Source organism: Megalobrama amblycephala, linkage group LG19 (genome assembly GCF_018812025.1).
Source record: "Megalobrama amblycephala isolate DHTTF-2021 linkage group LG19, ASM1881202v1, whole genome shotgun sequence".
Taxonomy (NCBI): Eukaryota; Metazoa; Chordata; class Actinopteri; order Cypriniformes; family Xenocyprididae; genus Megalobrama; species Megalobrama amblycephala.
Window position 1 is genome coordinate 38,993,818 of NC_063062.1, and position 16,412 is coordinate 39,010,229.

The 16,412-nt window shown below is 36.9% G+C and overlaps 1 protein-coding gene across 1 annotated transcript; it reads left to right on the top strand.

The window, feature by feature from the left end:
- Positions 1-1,028: 1,028 nt before the first annotated feature.
- mmp23bb (matrix metallopeptidase 23bb) lies at positions 1,029-14,598 on the top strand. Its single transcript, XM_048169199.1, has 8 exons — positions 1,029-1,648; positions 5,805-5,947; positions 6,266-6,405; positions 6,530-6,697; positions 9,984-10,148; positions 10,394-10,504; positions 10,715-10,841; positions 13,455-14,598. Exons 1-8 carry the CDS (start codon positions 1,568-1,570, stop codon positions 13,648-13,650), a joined length of 1,131 nt encoding a protein of 376 aa, XP_048025156.1. The 5' UTR covers positions 1,029-1,567; the 3' UTR covers positions 13,651-14,598.
- The last annotated feature ends 1,814 nt before the right edge of the window (positions 14,599-16,412 follow it).

The following is a 16,412-nucleotide window of genomic DNA, read 5'->3' on the forward strand; positions in this document are numbered from 1 at the left end:
AAATACATACATTTAGACTACTTAACTTAGTGATTGCAATCGGACTGTGAAGAGACTTTCAACCAGCGTAACAAAAAAAAAAAAAAAAAAAACGTTTTTTGAAGCAAATTACCTACCCTACCTTTAATGTGGAGCTGCTTTGAAACAATCTGTATTGTATAAAATGCTATATAAATAAATGTAACTTGCTGTCTTCAGATTATGATTAAGTGTAGAACCTTACGTATATGTTGTAATTTGGTTTTAAAATATTAGATTAGCAATTTGCGGCTGAATGGGTGCCCAGCCTTTGTTTGGCAACTTTTGAATGCAGCGTCTACAAAAAGCTGCCTGGTGCATCATGAATGTGAAGCCAAACAGCACTGAACAGCCTTTACACTGACCCTGCAGGTCGAAGAAATAAATCCATCATAAGCGACTGACGACTTCTCTGAAAGACTGACTTCTCTCCATAGTGCTGTGAGAGTTAAAGTAAAGCTCTGTGAAAAAACCCAGGCTGTTCCTGAACCCTCTGAAGGTCAACCAGACTAATGAGGTTAGGGCTAGAGACTGAGGGCCATTTGGCCATGAATGCCATGCGTTATGCCAAAATCTGCAATTCTACACAATGGATTTTTAATGAGCGCAACTTAAGCATGCTTAATTTGTGGCTCTTTCAAAACGCTCCCTTGCATGTTGACTTGGATTTCTAGCATGATTCCAGTGAAACTGCAGAAATGAGGACAGTCTTTTGGTGTTGAAAGTGAGGGAAGCTTTCCTACTTTCAGTCTTTCTAATGATTTATACCTCTTGCCAAATATTTTTTTGCAGGCACATGAGGGGGAAAAAAACTGTTGCGACTTACTAGGGGTGTGGAGCGGGAAAACAAATCCCAATTACCATTTCTATAGGGAATTCACAGATTTTATGTATTTTGGCCAGTCAAAAAGACATTTATTTTTTGCCCTACAGCTGAATTTTGCTGAAGAAATGACTTCATTTAAATTTTATGATCTTTATTTCATCTAATTGAATAGATTTGACATTGGCGTGGTGACGTCACTCAGGTGACGTGATCTGAATATTGGCGTTCCCGAACTTGAGAACTTGAAAAGCTGAAATTACCTATATATTATATAGATGTGAGGGAAAAAATGTATGTTTTGTGCAAGACGAGAAAACAAGGCGCTAAGTCATATACATGTTTGCAACATTTCAGATAATTATGTTAATGTGAGTGGATAAACAGAGGCTACACATGCTGGAGTAAAGGGAGGAGATGAGGAGATCAGATTGGAGCTGGGCGGCGCTTTATGCTCCTGCGGGATCCTTCCTGCACCCTAGAGAGAGCGAAAGTTCAGAGCAAGAAGCAGAAGTGCACTAAATAAAGTCTAAACACAGTCAACTGAAACATTCGCGCGAATCTGTCTGTCCGGAGGCGCGCGGACACATCTGTCTTCAGCACGGGTGCGCGCGCGTCTGGATGCGGTTAGTTCTGTGGAAATACTTTCTTGCACAAGAATTTATGGATGAAACACAAACCCAAAGTGGAAGGTAAAAAAGTGCAAGTTGTGTGTGTGATTTAAAGATGCGCTGGGTCTGTTTCTGTGCGCTTTTGCTGATGGTGCTGGATAACGCTGTGGCCGTGCCTGCGAGGACAAAACACACGGTAAGAGCGCAAGATCGTGTCAACTTGATATCATGATCTTTGCTTTTTGGTGTAGTCCTCATAAAATAACTGAAAGTGAAGAGCATAAGTGTAACACTGACATCTGAAATGCATGTATGTCATCAAAATGATTTTAAACAGCATTTTCATGGATGCATTTTTATGCATGGAATATATTTACTTTTAAAAAATGCATTTGTCCCACAGAGGACTATTGAAGTGAACCACAAAAAAATGATCTTGGAAGAAATGGTTGTGCCTAAAAAATACACTTCCTTTGTTTAATATATATGGTGTAGGATTTACAAGCAATTTTCATAAAAAAAAAAAAATGCTTGCAAATTTCAAAAATAATTGCAAGTAACACATGAAATAGTATTTTCGTGCTCCAATAAACAATTTCGAAAAAAAAACGGTCTTTTTCTACAGCATGTTTGACCTAAAATCTTGATGATGTCACACACACAAACGTGCATTCACTTGCATTTTTTTCTGGAGAGAGTTGTAAAATCTTTGCAAAGATCAAAAGGAGGAGGAAGAGAGAGAGGAGCAGTGTTGAAGGTCATGGGGGAGGGGGAGCGGGACCTTCACATATGGGTGACAGATATTCCAAACCTTCGGCTGCATGGAGCACTGACTACAGCTACTGATATGATGAGCAGCTAGAAGAACCCAAACACAGAACAGCTGAACATCTGAGCAGAATTAAGAAGCAGCTGTCATTAGCTCTGCTGATTTAGTTTATTATTTGCTTCGCTAAAAGTTCACATGTCTGAGATTAGATTATGGAAAATAAGTACACTTTAGCACACTTTAAAAAAAAAAAAAAAAAAAGTAGGGGAGAGTGGGGACAGTTGCAACGTGTGGCAGTTGCAACATTGCTGATTTATCCAATCAGGAATGAGCTAGAGTCATGACACTCCTACTGCACATGCTCAGTATGCCCCTCCTTCTTTCTGGAAGTTAACAGCTACATGCTAAACCTCCTTATAGGAGAACTGAAATTCAAGGCAAAAAAGTAACTTTTTTTACTACTAGATTTTTTGTCATACTGTCTAAACTGTTTAAGTATTGTTTTTTATAGTTTAATAGTTTGAATGTGCATTTTCTTAGCTCTTAACAGACTTGGGTACAATGTGTTCAAGCTAATGTGTTAGGCTAGCATCACTAGTTTTAAGATGGCTGCCAGGGGGTGGGACAGTTGCAACGCATTGTTGCAACTGTCCCCACATGGTGTTGCAACTGTCCCTCATGACAATAATAATGACAATTAGATAAAATTGATATAAAAGGCAATTCAGTGGTTTGATAAAGAACATATTTCAATAATCAGGTATCTCCTTTTTGTATTTCAGCAAATTGCTTTTTTAAAAGTCAAACTAGTCTGCAGTGTATCCTACATTTTCTGTTCTGTTTTTTTTCAGTATGCCACGAGACAGGAAAAGGACAACAGAAAGGGGTGTCCCTCTACCTATTCTGTCCTTAGCTGCTGCTGTAGTGAGCAATGATGGCAGGACAGTGAGGTCACATAACGATAATTGATATGCTTAGCATTTGTTTGACTACGATATCAAACAGCAAATACTGTGTTGCTAATGTTACACAAAACATGTTCCCATTCACCATCTCAGAAAATCAATATCCTTAGAAATGCTTTGAACAACTTGTAAGATATTAAAGGCATACAGTTCATCATCAGAAAATGTGCATATATACTGCATATTGGAGAAATAGTACATATTGTAGCCAAGCTAGAGGTCTGTGCTTGGATATGTTGTGCTTATTTTCTTAGTATGTATGCATTTATTAATTTAGTCTCTTTGCTAAATCATGCATCGCTATTAATATGGCTCATGAATAGTGTCTGTGTTTAGAGCAAACCCCTAACTCACTCTAACTGCCTCAAATTATGCATCTTGTTGAGGAATTTATGCTGTCTCATTGCAAATGATCAGATTTATGATATTCAGATTTATGATTTTCAAATTGGCTTTGAAGGAGGGACTAGTAAGTAACAACAATAAAAAATACTTTGCAAATGCATAGCAACACACTGGCAAACACCCACATCATGTGCTGGTGAGTTGTGCACATGCAAACAGCTTGCTCTAGTTTTCTTCTTCCGTCAGAACCGCATGAGTTGATGTTATTAGGCAGAAATCACATTTGAGTTGGGCCTACATGGTTGTGTACTTGTTTTTTACTTTAAAAAGTTAACTCAATGAACTCTGGTCTCAAATAAACTAAAAAAAAGATTTGAAAAATGATGCAGAAGTATGAGTTTTATTACATCTAAATGACTGTTGCAACTGCCCCTCGGTACTGTTGCAACTGTCCCCATATATGGGGACAGTTGCAACATTTTTCAGGGTCCATTTAAGTACAAATTACTTTCATATTATCATGTGTACACATGTTGCAACAGTATGGGCAGGTAGGTGACATATATGGGTTTAATATATATATTTTTTGTCTTTCTAATACAAACAGTCGCTGAGAAACTGAAGGAAATGTAAAAAGTGTTGCAACCGCCCCCACTCTCCCCTACTTTAAAATAATATACTTAAGTTGCAACTGAATGTAATGTTTACAGACACTTAATTGGACACTTAAAAATTATTAGTGCAATTAGTTATGTACTTGAGTAACAATTACTTCTATTGTCTTTATGGTTAAAGCATGTAAATATGGGTAAAGTGTTCAGCTGAAAGATCTTACAAGCATGCAGGATAAAATAAAACTTGAATGTAATTTCTCTTGAAAGCTGTATATCGTGTTTTAAAATATATTTACAATTACACATTTTAATGAAGTTACAATTTATTACATTTCTATTGTATTAACTTTTAAATCAAATAACAAACTACAGTTAAATTATAATCAAGTACTTGAGTATGTTAGTCAACACAATATAAAGTGTACTTCTAAGCATGATAAAAGAATATTAAATTCTTTAAAGTAAAACTTTTCATTTGACATTATTAGAAAGTGCATTTTTTAAAAGGGTACTTAAGTGTGTTAAGTGCACTTAAGTGGCCTTTTATTTCATTTCATTATAATATGCAAATGGGTTGTTTACGAATAAGGTTTTTAAAAGTGTAAAAAACAAACATAATAGAGATATCATTAATTTTGAAGTTTTATTAAGTGTTAACAATGAGATTATGTGGTTTTAATAATCAATTAACACTGCTTTTGTCATTTTTTACAAGATGGACAAAATTTGTCACCAAAAAAGTCATTTGGTTCAAAATTTCGGTATTACAGAATGACACTTTTGGTTATACCGAATGACGATATTTTCAAACAGTGCTAACAGGCTGATATCTAGCTAGCTAGCAAAAGGACAGTCAAACATTTTATATTTAGTACAAGTTTTTAAAATATTACAACATTTTCCATGTTTTATAGCGGTTGTACCGAATGACCTGATGTTTCAGGACATGCGTATGAGCAAGTGAAAACATGAATTTTTCAAATAGTTAAAAGAGAGTTAGTTAGTTACTTTGCTTCGCGTCCATGTGGTCCTTTGCAGGTGTCTGAATGATGTCAACTGACCGCATGACTTGATCCAAAATGGTCCCTTTATATTGGTTACTCCGAATGACATCAATAAAATTAATTTTTCTGGACATTCTTTCTCATAACAAAGCAATGACTTCTACACATAATTCATAAATCTTTTTAGTAGAGATAAACTATCTGAGCACCTGGATGGAGATCTAGCTTCCTGCAGCGTTTATTTTGAACACTCTTGGTGTGTTCAAGTCATGTTGGAAAGATGCCATTTACGAGCTGAACTCACATGAACGGCAAGTTTACACTGGCTTAATTAATTCATTAAAGCAAAACACTCCTGATGCACGTTCTTTGTTCTTCATTTTCAAGAAGTAGAGTTAAAAAACCTTGCTATATTTTTGTTTAGTTAATTAAGAGAAGGTACTCTGCCATCTTGCTCCATCTTAAACGCACCTGACATCGTAAACACGACTTCCCAACTCGTGAATACGACTTGAACGCACCATCTCACCTGAAGATTAAACAGGTTATAACAGGGTTGGTGCTCAAATCTCAAGAATCACCCCTAAAATATGATCAGAATTACTATATTTTAACAATGTACAAAATAAAACATCTTTTTCTATCTTCCTCTCAGGTGGCCAGTAGTCAGTTGCATAAGCCATGTGTGCAGGTACCGGCACCCGCGGACACGAGGTCTCATCGAGGTCCGGCCCGATCCAAGCGCTATGCCATCAACCCACTGGGATACAAGTGGGAGCATTTCAACGTCACTTACAAGTGAGAGAGACACACCAGGAAAATCAATAAAGACATTAATTTAATATACTTCATAATAGACTTTCTGGTGGAAAGCCTTTCTGTTAATGGCCATGATTGGTGAATGCTTAAAGTGTGAACAGACAGATGCAGGAGGTGGACAAAAAAAAAAAGTAATCTGGTGTTCAGATGATGATGGATATTTTGGGAGCAGCAGACTGATTTCAGGAGTGTTGGGCTTTTGTAAATGTGTTTTCTGATTGATAGCAGACACAAAGACCCTTTGAAAGCGTGTCATTGTTTTTGGCTGGAAGTAATTTACGCTCCTCTCTCTTAAAGGATCACAAAGTTCCCCAACACACTGAATAAAGATGATACCCGCAAAGCTATCAGCATCGCCTTCACGAAATGGAGTGATGTTTCTCCTCTGACTTTCACTGAAATCACCAACCCCAACAAAAGTGCTGACATCACTATAGGTAAATAAATCAGCAGGAAAAGAGCCAAAACATCAGGGATGTGTACTTTGGCAGGCTGACAGATTATTTTCTGCAGTTTTTTAATCTCCCATTTTTGCATGAAACTCTCCTTTTTCTGAGACAGGTTTCTACACGTACAATCACACCGATTGTTGGTGGTCTCCGTTGCACCCGTGTTTTGACGGACTGAACGGTGAGCTGGCCCACGCCTTCCTTCCTCCACGTGGAGAGATCCACTTTGACAACCATGAATTCTGGATTCTGGGAAAGTCCCGCTTCAGCTGGAAACAAGGTGCTGATCTAATACATTTATTTATGAAAGTGGGTGGATGTGCTGCCCAGAATACAGATATCACTCTGCTTAATGATGTATATGTTTTTAGAACTTGCAACTTTTGACAGATAGGTGGCGCTATAATGATTTTTTTTTTAAAAATAGCGTTAATATGCAAAAGTGTTGCTGGTGCAACTTGCTTCCATTGACTCACTTTTGACCCACAAGGTCCTTAAATTGTCTGACTTAAATGTGAATTCTGTCAATTTTTAGTGTGAAAAGTCAAACAAAAGATTATGGAAATGGAAAGCACCAGGTGATTTTGGGTAACACTTTATTTCAATGGTCCACTTGGTGGTAGACATTCTACTAACTATAAGTAACTTCTCAACTACATGTCAACTAACTCTCAGAGTATTAGTAGACTGTAGTGGACTGTTAGTCAAGTCACCTTTATTTATATAGCGCTTTTACAATGCAGATTGTGTCAAAGCAGCTTTACATTGATAACTGGTACATAATTTTTGCTGCACAGCAGCTCTTCAAGAATAGTGTCAATGTAGGCAGATCAAAGCACTGTTGAATAAATATCAAGAATACTGTTGAATATCAAGTGTCCCCAACTAAGCAAGCCAAAAGCGACAGCGGCAAGGAACCCAAACTCCAACAGGTGACATCAGGTGGCAAACAAGTGGCAAATAGGTGTTAAAATGGAGAAAAAAAAACCTTGGGAGAAACCAGGCTTAGTCGGGGGGCCAGTTCTCCTCTGGCGAACAGTGCTTTGTTACGAATCAGGTTAGTTTAGGGTTAAGGTTCAGGTTAGTAGAATAAGTTAACATGTAGTCGCCAAATCACTTATAGTCAGTTTATCCCTTAAAACTCATCTTTGGTCACCAAAATGACACATTTAAATGTATTCATGCCTTAAAATAGCTTGAATCTAACTCTACACCCTTGCCTCATTTAGTATACGCGATTCTATGAATATGCAAATTAGCCCCGCCTCCACTCACTCACACCACCTCAGAGCTCCACTCGTTGATGATCATACTTTGACTTGATTGGTTACAAGGTAGTTTGTGATGTCAGAAACACCAGCGATTTCAAACTGTGTTTTTGAGACTGTCTTTGGTTTACTGCAGGGATAGTTCACCCAAAAATGAAAATTCTGTCATCATTTACTCACCCTCAAGTTGTTCCAAACCTGTACAAATTTCTTTGTTCTGCTGAACACATTGGAAGATATTTTGAAGAATGTGGGAAACTGTTTTGGGGCACCATTGACTTCCATAGTTTTTTTTTTTCTACTATGGAAGTCAATGGTGCCCCAAAGCAGCCTAGTTGCAAACATTCTTCAAAATATCTTCATTTGTGTTCAACTGACCAAAGAAATTTATACAGGTTTGGAACAACTTGAGGGTGAGTAAATGATGACAGAATTTTCATTTTTGGGTGAACTATCCCTTTAAGGAGAAAATACTCAGCAATAGAGGGTATGCACTCAGCTGGACTGAGTGGCAAAAGAACCTGCTGCGTGACTAGATTTAATAGAGGAAACTGCAAAAACGTAGGTAAAACAAATGATTACACTAAAGGTTGGACTGGAAAGTGTTCCTTGCAACTTGTCAAATAAACCTAATCCATGGATATTGTCATGCAGCCAGGAATCGTGTTTCCTGACATTTCTATGTGCCTGATTTCGACGGCGGGGAAATACATAAAGCAAATCTGCCTGTGAATATTTTATATAACTACATTATCGGTAGGTTTAAATCCACGTAATCACTTATATCAATGTTATATCGTCATATTGTCCAGCCCTAAAACATATATAGTTTTATAGTATAGTTTTTGTCAGTGTTGTTTATTGAAAAACACCCAATTATGCAGAATATAAGATGGAAAATATTTAATTGATGAGTTGTCAACATAATATATAACAATTAAATATATACGGTATGATTTTACCTCAAAATCCAACAATTTGACACAAAATGATAACTGAAAATCCATGTTTCTCTGCTGGAGTCGAGCTGTTTCTGTGAATTGCAGTGATCCATTAGCTTTTTTTCTGTTGCATTCAGCAGTCTTTAAATATATACCTCAGGTTTTGTGTCAAAGCTATTTGTACAGTCAATCACAAAGCTCTTTCCCGTTTTGGATGTGTTTGTGTGTTTTTTGCGGCATTCACGCTGAAAAACAATGCTGCCGCTCAGTCTTTTGCCACTCAGTGGGCGTGACCGCAGTCATAACTGTCGACGGTGATGTCACGTGCATACCTGCTATAGAGTTCACTTATGAATTTGCCTATAGTTTGTGTTAAAGCATATTAAAAACACCACATAGACGTATAAACAACATTAAAAACTTGATTTTCACCACAGGGGGTCTTTAAGCAAACAGTCTATTAATACTCTAAATTTGGACTGGTGCTAGAGAGATTGAGATACTGAGGATTTCACCGAACACTTTCAAGATAGCTGCCACAAACATTTGTCTAGCTTGAGAAGCCTTTTGTCAGTGAGTTCACTTTAGTGATGGGAGAAACTAAGCATTTCACCTGAACCAGATGCTTCGCAAAATGATTCACTGCTGGTCAAAATGTTGTTAGCCCAAATGTGTATAACGACACCTTTCACAAACCAACTGCAGATGTTTTCATGAAAGTGTTATCTATTAAACGTAATCTACAAATAAATAAATACCATTGAATATTACGTTTTTGTGAAATGTGTGTTGTTGAATCAATGTGTAGCGCTTGTTTTGTGTAGGCTTGGTAAACTAGAATCAATTAAGTATCATTCTCCTTTTTGTATTATACATGCATAAGTATTAAAAATCATAAAATAAAAAGCTGACCCAAGATACAAAATAAGTGTGCGTATTCAGAAAATGTATTTACAAAACGGCGCCACCTTTCACTGTGCAGACATCAATCTTTTTTCGAAATAAGTTAAAACCAATAGACAAGCACTGATCAATGTCAACTAGTGGCGAACCATTGAATTTTGAAATGCTTTGAAACCAAACCTTGTTTGCTGAAATCACGTTTGATCGAAACTCTGAACCACTAACTCAAAACAAAAGATGTGTAAATGTTTCGACGCTTCATGAAGCAGTGTTTTGAAAGCACCCATCACTAGTTCACTTCCAATTTTAAATGTTAAACTCAAAAATCACATATAAGTAATGTAAAAGACTGAGGAGATATAGATGTCCAAAACTGAAGAAACTGAAGAGAAACACTACATCCATTCTTCTTTCCCTTTACTCTTTGATTTGATGGCGTGTTGTCTCTGCACAGGTGTGTGGCTGAATGACCTGGTTCAGGTGGCGGCTCATGAAATCGGTCACGCTTTAGGCCTCTGGCATTCACAGGACCCTAATGCATTAATGCATCCCAATGCAACGTACACGGGTCAGCGGAACATCGCTCAGGATGATATCTGGGGCATCCAGCGCCTTTATGGTAAGCAAAATATAGGTGTTTGAAGATGTGATGAAATGGAAGTAGCGACAGATCTTTTCTTCCGTAATGTGACGTACATTGTGAGTGTAATGGGCTAATGAAAAAAAAAGTTTAATTCTTTACATATGAGCTCATTAAACAATAATAATTTTGTTACAGTGACGATGAATGAAAAACTCACTATTGAACATGTTCACATCTCTCTGGAGTTTTGGAGCTTATGCTCGTTTCTATCATCTGTTCAGGATGCTTAGACAAAAAGCGTGTGTGTGATCCTTGGGCCCGGTTGGGTTTCTGTGAGAGGAGACGGAGCTTCATGAAGAAAAACTGCCCGCAGCGGTGCGACCTGTGCTACGGTGAGACACTCAAAACATCCTCCTCCAACATCTCCTGCAGCGCCAACTTCCCATCCAAAGCCTTCCACTCACACACAATATTCTTCTTTATGCAGGTGGACAGACATTGTCAGCTGCTTTAGATAAACCATTACAAAGTAGATGTTAGTCAATGTTATCGAGGAACAGACTCGTACAGATAACTCTTTAAAGTGCTCGTTTGCTCCTCAGAGCCTCTGGATGCCGTATCTACCCCGACCCCTCCTCCTGAAAATGTGAAGATCAAAATTGTGCCTCGTGGAAAAGTTGTGGGCTTCCGCTGTGGGACAAAAAATACCAGAGTGCCTCCAAAAGTCAGGTAGAGTATCCTGAACCCTATAAGCCTACTGGATCATATCTGATACACAAAGTTCTAAGGCCTCTAAATGATCAACATGATCAAAACTTTGCTGAAAAACCTGTTGCACACAATCTACTACATGCCTTCTGTCGTCTAATATATGCATGTATCAAACGTGATCCATCAGGGTTTGGAGGAACGTTCATTTGTTCATCTCTCAATCATCATAGTACTGCATTGTATTGGACAATAAAAAGTACAGAGCTTTGATCATAAATCTAAGCACTTAAATATCATCTTACTAAGACATACTGTATTATTGTCGCAATTGCGAGTTATAAAGTCAGAATTGCGAGATATAAACAATTGCATGTTTGCAAAGTCAGAATTGTCCGAAAAACAGTTGTGTGTTATAAAGTCAGTATTGTGAGAAAAAAAGTCAGAATTGCAAGATATAAGCTCACAATTATGTTATAAAGTCAGAATTGCGAGATATAAACAATTGCATGTTATAAAGTCAGAATTGTCCGAAAAACAGTTGCGTGTTATAAAGTCAGTATTGTGAGAAAAAAAGTCAGAATTATGAGGAAAAAAAAGTCAGAATTGCGAGAAAAATAAGTCAGAATTGCAAGATATAAGCTCACAAATATGTGTTATAAAGTCAGAATTGCGAGATATAAAGTTGCAATTGCTAGAAAAAAAGTCAGAATTGTGAGATATAAGCTCACAATTGCGCATTATAAAGTCTTATTACGACTCTATCCCGCAATTCTGACTTTTTCTCGCAATTGCGAGATAACACAATTGTGAGATTTAAACTAGCAATTGCGAGTTATAAAGTCAGAATTGCGAGATATAAACAATTGCGTGTTATAAAGTCAGTATTGTGAGAAAAAAAGTCAGAATTGCGAGATATAAGCTCACAATTGCGCATTATAAAGTCTTATTACGACTCTATCCCGCAATTCTGACTTTTTCTCGCAATTGCGAGATAACACAATTGTGAGATTTAAACTAGCAATTGCGAGTATTAAAGTCAGAATTGCGAGATATAAACAATTGCATGTTTGCAAAGTCAGAATTGTCCGAAAAACAGTTGTGTGTTATAAAGTCAGTATTGTGAGAAAAAAAGTCAGAATTGCAAGATATAAGCTCACAATTATGTGTTATAAAGTCAGAATTGTGAGATATACAGTTGCAATTGCTAGAAAAAAAGTCAGAATTGCGAAATATAAGCTCACAATTGCGCATTATAAAGTCTTATTACGACTCTATCCCGCAATTCTGACTTTTTCTCGCAATTGTGAGATAACACAATTGTGAGATTTAAACTAGCAATTGCGAGTATTAAAGTCAGAATTGCGAGATATAAACAATTGCATGTTTGCAAAGTCAGAATTGTCCGAAAAACAGTTGTGTGTTATAAAGTCAGTATTGTGAGAAAAAAAGTCAGAATTGCAAGATATAAGCTCACAATTATGTGTTATAAAGTCAGAATTGTGAGATATACAGTTGCAATTGCTAGAAAAAAAGTCAGAATTGCGAAATATAAGCTCACAATTGCGCATTATAAAGTCTTATTACGACTTTATCTCGCAATTCCGACTTTTTCTCGCAATTGCTAAGTTTCATCACAATTCTGACTTTATAACTCGCAATTCTGACTTTTTTCTCAAAATTGCGAGATAACACAATTGTGAGATTTAAACTAGCAATTGTGAGATAAAAGTCAGAATCTGACTTTATAACACAATTGCTAGTTCAAATCTCACAATTCTGAGAAAAAAAGTCAGAATTTTGAGATAAAAATTGACAAATACTTTTTTTTTTATTTAGTGGTGGAAACAAGTTTCCATACCATATTCTCACTATATTATATTGTATGGGGTATAAAATATATGGGCCTGATGTATTAAAGGTTATTAAATTAAATGATACTCAACTCTTGGTCCCACTTTATATTATGTGGCATTAACTACTATGTACTTACATTTAAATTAATCATTTGATACAATGCACTTATTGTGTACATACATTGTACTTATATTTTAAAAACACCTGCATGTAATTACATCTGTAATTAATTTCTGTAATTACATTTATAATTACACTGTTGACCCATCCCTTACACCTAACCCCTACCCTTAAACCTACCCATACCACCAAAGCTTTCCCTAACCTTACCCGTATCCCACCTCAAAAGCAGCAAAAGTGTTTTGCAATTCAATATGAACCCAATAAGTACATTGTACTTATTTTTTGATGTAAGTACATAGTAGTTAAGGCCACTTAATATAAAGTGGGATCCAACTCTTGTTGTTGTTTTTTTAGTTTGTCTAAAGGTTAACGAAACTCTTCCATTTCATAAAAAAAAGGATTTATTTGACTATTATTTCATGTGCTGCTTTACAAGATTAACCCCTAATGTACAGATAAAGGGATACATAGAGAAGAAAGCTGTTATATCATTTTTTTTATTATTTTAAAAATTTTTTCCGTTTTTGTTTTCACCATTCTTGTGCAAATGTAGTCTTCTGTTGATACATTGATCTGTTTGATGTAATTAAGTTATGGAATGCATCATATTTCAGGCTTAGTTTCAGCCAGTTTCTCTCTTTCGTCTTTCGGCAGCTGGTATAAGGACGGCGAGCAGCTGCTGACATCCATTCCTGGCTATATTGTAATTAAAGATCGGGACCTGCGGCTCGTGGCCAACGAATTCAACGAAGGCACGTACACCTGCCGCATCCATCGGCGCGGTAACGTGGTCTCTGCCAACTCCTGGGCCATCCGGCTGAAGCCAGAGCAGTCCTCCAACAACAGCTGATGGGAGTGACTGACGCTGGACGTATTGACACTTGCTCTACCTCCAGGGATCAAGACCACTCAGACCTGCTCTCCTCCGCTGCAGCGCACACATCTCTGTTTGGCGGTCATAATGGACAACCTGCACAAGCAGTGGATCCTGACCTTCGTAACTCTAAGGTCCCATATTGTCCAAGACAATATTTGGAAGGACCACCAAATGGATTTCCTGTTGTACTTCTGCTGCACAACGACAAAGGTGCTTGTTTTTTTATTAACATAAATGGCACTTCTGAGGTATAATAAATAGTTTCATAGATGCTTAAAATTTGCCATTATAAACATTTTAGATCAATTGAGGGCAAAACGAATTTTGTTTGCACGGGTACAATTTCATTCTCTGCAGTGAAAAAAGATCAGTATTGCACGTGAAGTCCCTGATTTTTAGTGGTTTTAAGGGCTGTTCACACCAAGGACTATAACAATGTTTTATTAATCTTTCTAATTCTATGAGATTATGAAATTCCACACCACAGCGATAACGATAACGACACAAGTCAAACTCAAGTCAAGTATAGCGCTTTTCACAAATACACATTGTTTCAAAGCAGCTTTACAGAAAATCATGATGTTAATGTTTATAATATCTTAATTTCTTCATGCCTTGTATTCGCATTCAGCAGATTCCCAGCTAACAAGGAATGCTCTCAGAACTTTGGCTAATGTTCTGGCAAGGTTCTCTCAAAGATATGAACAAACATTATTCCAGTAACATTAATGTTCAAAATTATCTAGTCTTTAGAGGCCCCTTTTACAACATGCAATATAAGTCTCTTATAATATATGTTTCAGCTCAAAATACCCCACAGCTCATTTATTATAGCTTGTCAAATTTGCCCCTATTTGGGTGTGAGCAAAAACACACCGTTTTTGTGCATGTCCCTTTAAATGCAAATGAGCTGCTGCTCCCCGCCCCCTTTCCAGAAGAGGGCGGAGCTTTAACAGCTCAACAACAACAAAGCTGGAGAATCTCACGCAGCCAAAATGAGGATTGTAAGTAACGGTGTTCAGCCTTACATTGTTCAAACTGGAGTCGACACTGATGGAGAGACTCAGGAAGAAGTTACTACTTTTAGGATAAAACTGGACGTTTCTGAACAGCGTTGAATTGACCCTCGTTTGTGAAGCAGTCCGGTGTAAAGACAACAACACTCTACTACAACAACTCTTCCTCTTCTCTAAAGCAGCCCAACATGGCCTCACCCCCTTTGTTGTTTGTTCTCAGGGGCGGGGTTTATGTAAATTTTAGGGTTAGTGATGTCAGAAACTCGTTGTAGTCTCTATCAGCCGTTTGTTGTAGTCCTTAAACAGCAATTTCTGTAAAAGAAAATATCTCTCTTTGCATTGAACTTTGAGTGTCGTAACTTTGCAGATGTTGTTTATGCTCAAACAGCAACATTACACACTAACTAAAGATAAAAAAGTTAAATCATAATCAACCACCCCTATAATAACGTTTTATATATATATATAAAAAAAAAAAAAACATTAGCACAAAACATTTATACATCATTCATGGAACGTTTTTTTTTTTTCTTTAAATGTTTTACTTGGATGTTCATTCAACATTTTGTAAATGTAACTACTTGTTTTAGAATGTTTAGAGAACATTCAAAAGTAGCATTTCCATAATGTTTGCATTATGATAAAATAATGCAAACATTCGGATAACCAAGAAATTAAAAAAAAAATAATAATAAAAACAGGGCATTTTTAACTTCATTGTTAATCTTTGCAACAATACAAGCAAAAAAAGCAGGTGAGATTTGCTATATACTATATATCGTAAGTGTACTGTGTGTATGTGGATAAAGTTAGATATAATAAAATAATTTATAACTTTATACACAGGAACAATATAATTGGAATCATTCAGTGTTTTTTTCCAGCTGATGCATGATAAAAACTTTGACAGCCAATCAGAATCCACCTGACTTTAAAGAGCTGGATCATTTAAAGCAGCAGATGACAAAACCGCACAGCGCTTACAAAATCCCTTTCAAGGGAAAGTCTGTTCACTCGACGGCCATATTTGCAATGCCTCCAGGCAGCTGTTTTGGCCATCCAAGACCTATCTATTTGAATGGAGGAATCCTGAAATCTCAAACTGCTTGGCAAACTCACAGTTAAATAACATATTCCAAATCAGCAACAAAATCTGACATGAACTGTCCCATAAATGTTTTTTTTTTTTTTTATGCTCAAATAGCGTTAAAAAAAGCTTATTTTTCAGGCTAGACGAGTCAATGCACATGTGCAGTCCTAAGCGCGAGTCTCAGGTTTCTATGGGAACCGGAGCTTCTAACAGCAGCTGCAGTGACGCAATGACTTTATCAATCAGCGATTGACTCTTTTACTTAGAAAGCGGGACGTGTTCTCCCATTCATAACTAATAAGAGTGAACTGTCTTTCTGTATCTATAGTCATTCTTTGGCATTTGTAATAAACAGAATGTTGGTGTGGAGGCCAGTATAGTTATCTTTCTTGGTGTGAATGGGCCTTTAACCAATTTGTTGATTATTTTATTATTATTATTGTAGTTTATTTCATTCACTCTATGAATAGGAGCCCTTCAGTTGAGAAGCACTTCGAGGCAGACGTGGATCTGTGACTGACAGATATGAGAACTGTAGCTTATGAAACTTTTCTTACTACGTCATGGACTCATGAATGCCTTTCCCCAAGACATGATTTTACAAAGAGTTCAGACACGTGTCGTGAAGG

What these genes read in the sequence shown, in the direction of transcription:
- mmp23bb (XM_048169199.1), top strand. Translation starts at nt 1,568, where the DNA reads ATGCGCTGGGTCTGTTTCTGTGCGCTTTTGCTGATGGTGCTGGATAAC. An exon ending in CTGCGAGGACAAAACACACG is followed by an intron (nt 1,649 to 5,804) that starts GTAAGAGCGCAA and finishes TCTTCCTCTCAG; the next exon opens with GTGGCCAGTAGTCAGTTGCA. An exon ending in GCGGTGCGACCTGTGCTACG is followed by an intron (nt 10,505 to 10,714) that starts GTGAGACACTCA and finishes TTTGCTCCTCAG; the next exon opens with AGCCTCTGGATGCCGTATCT.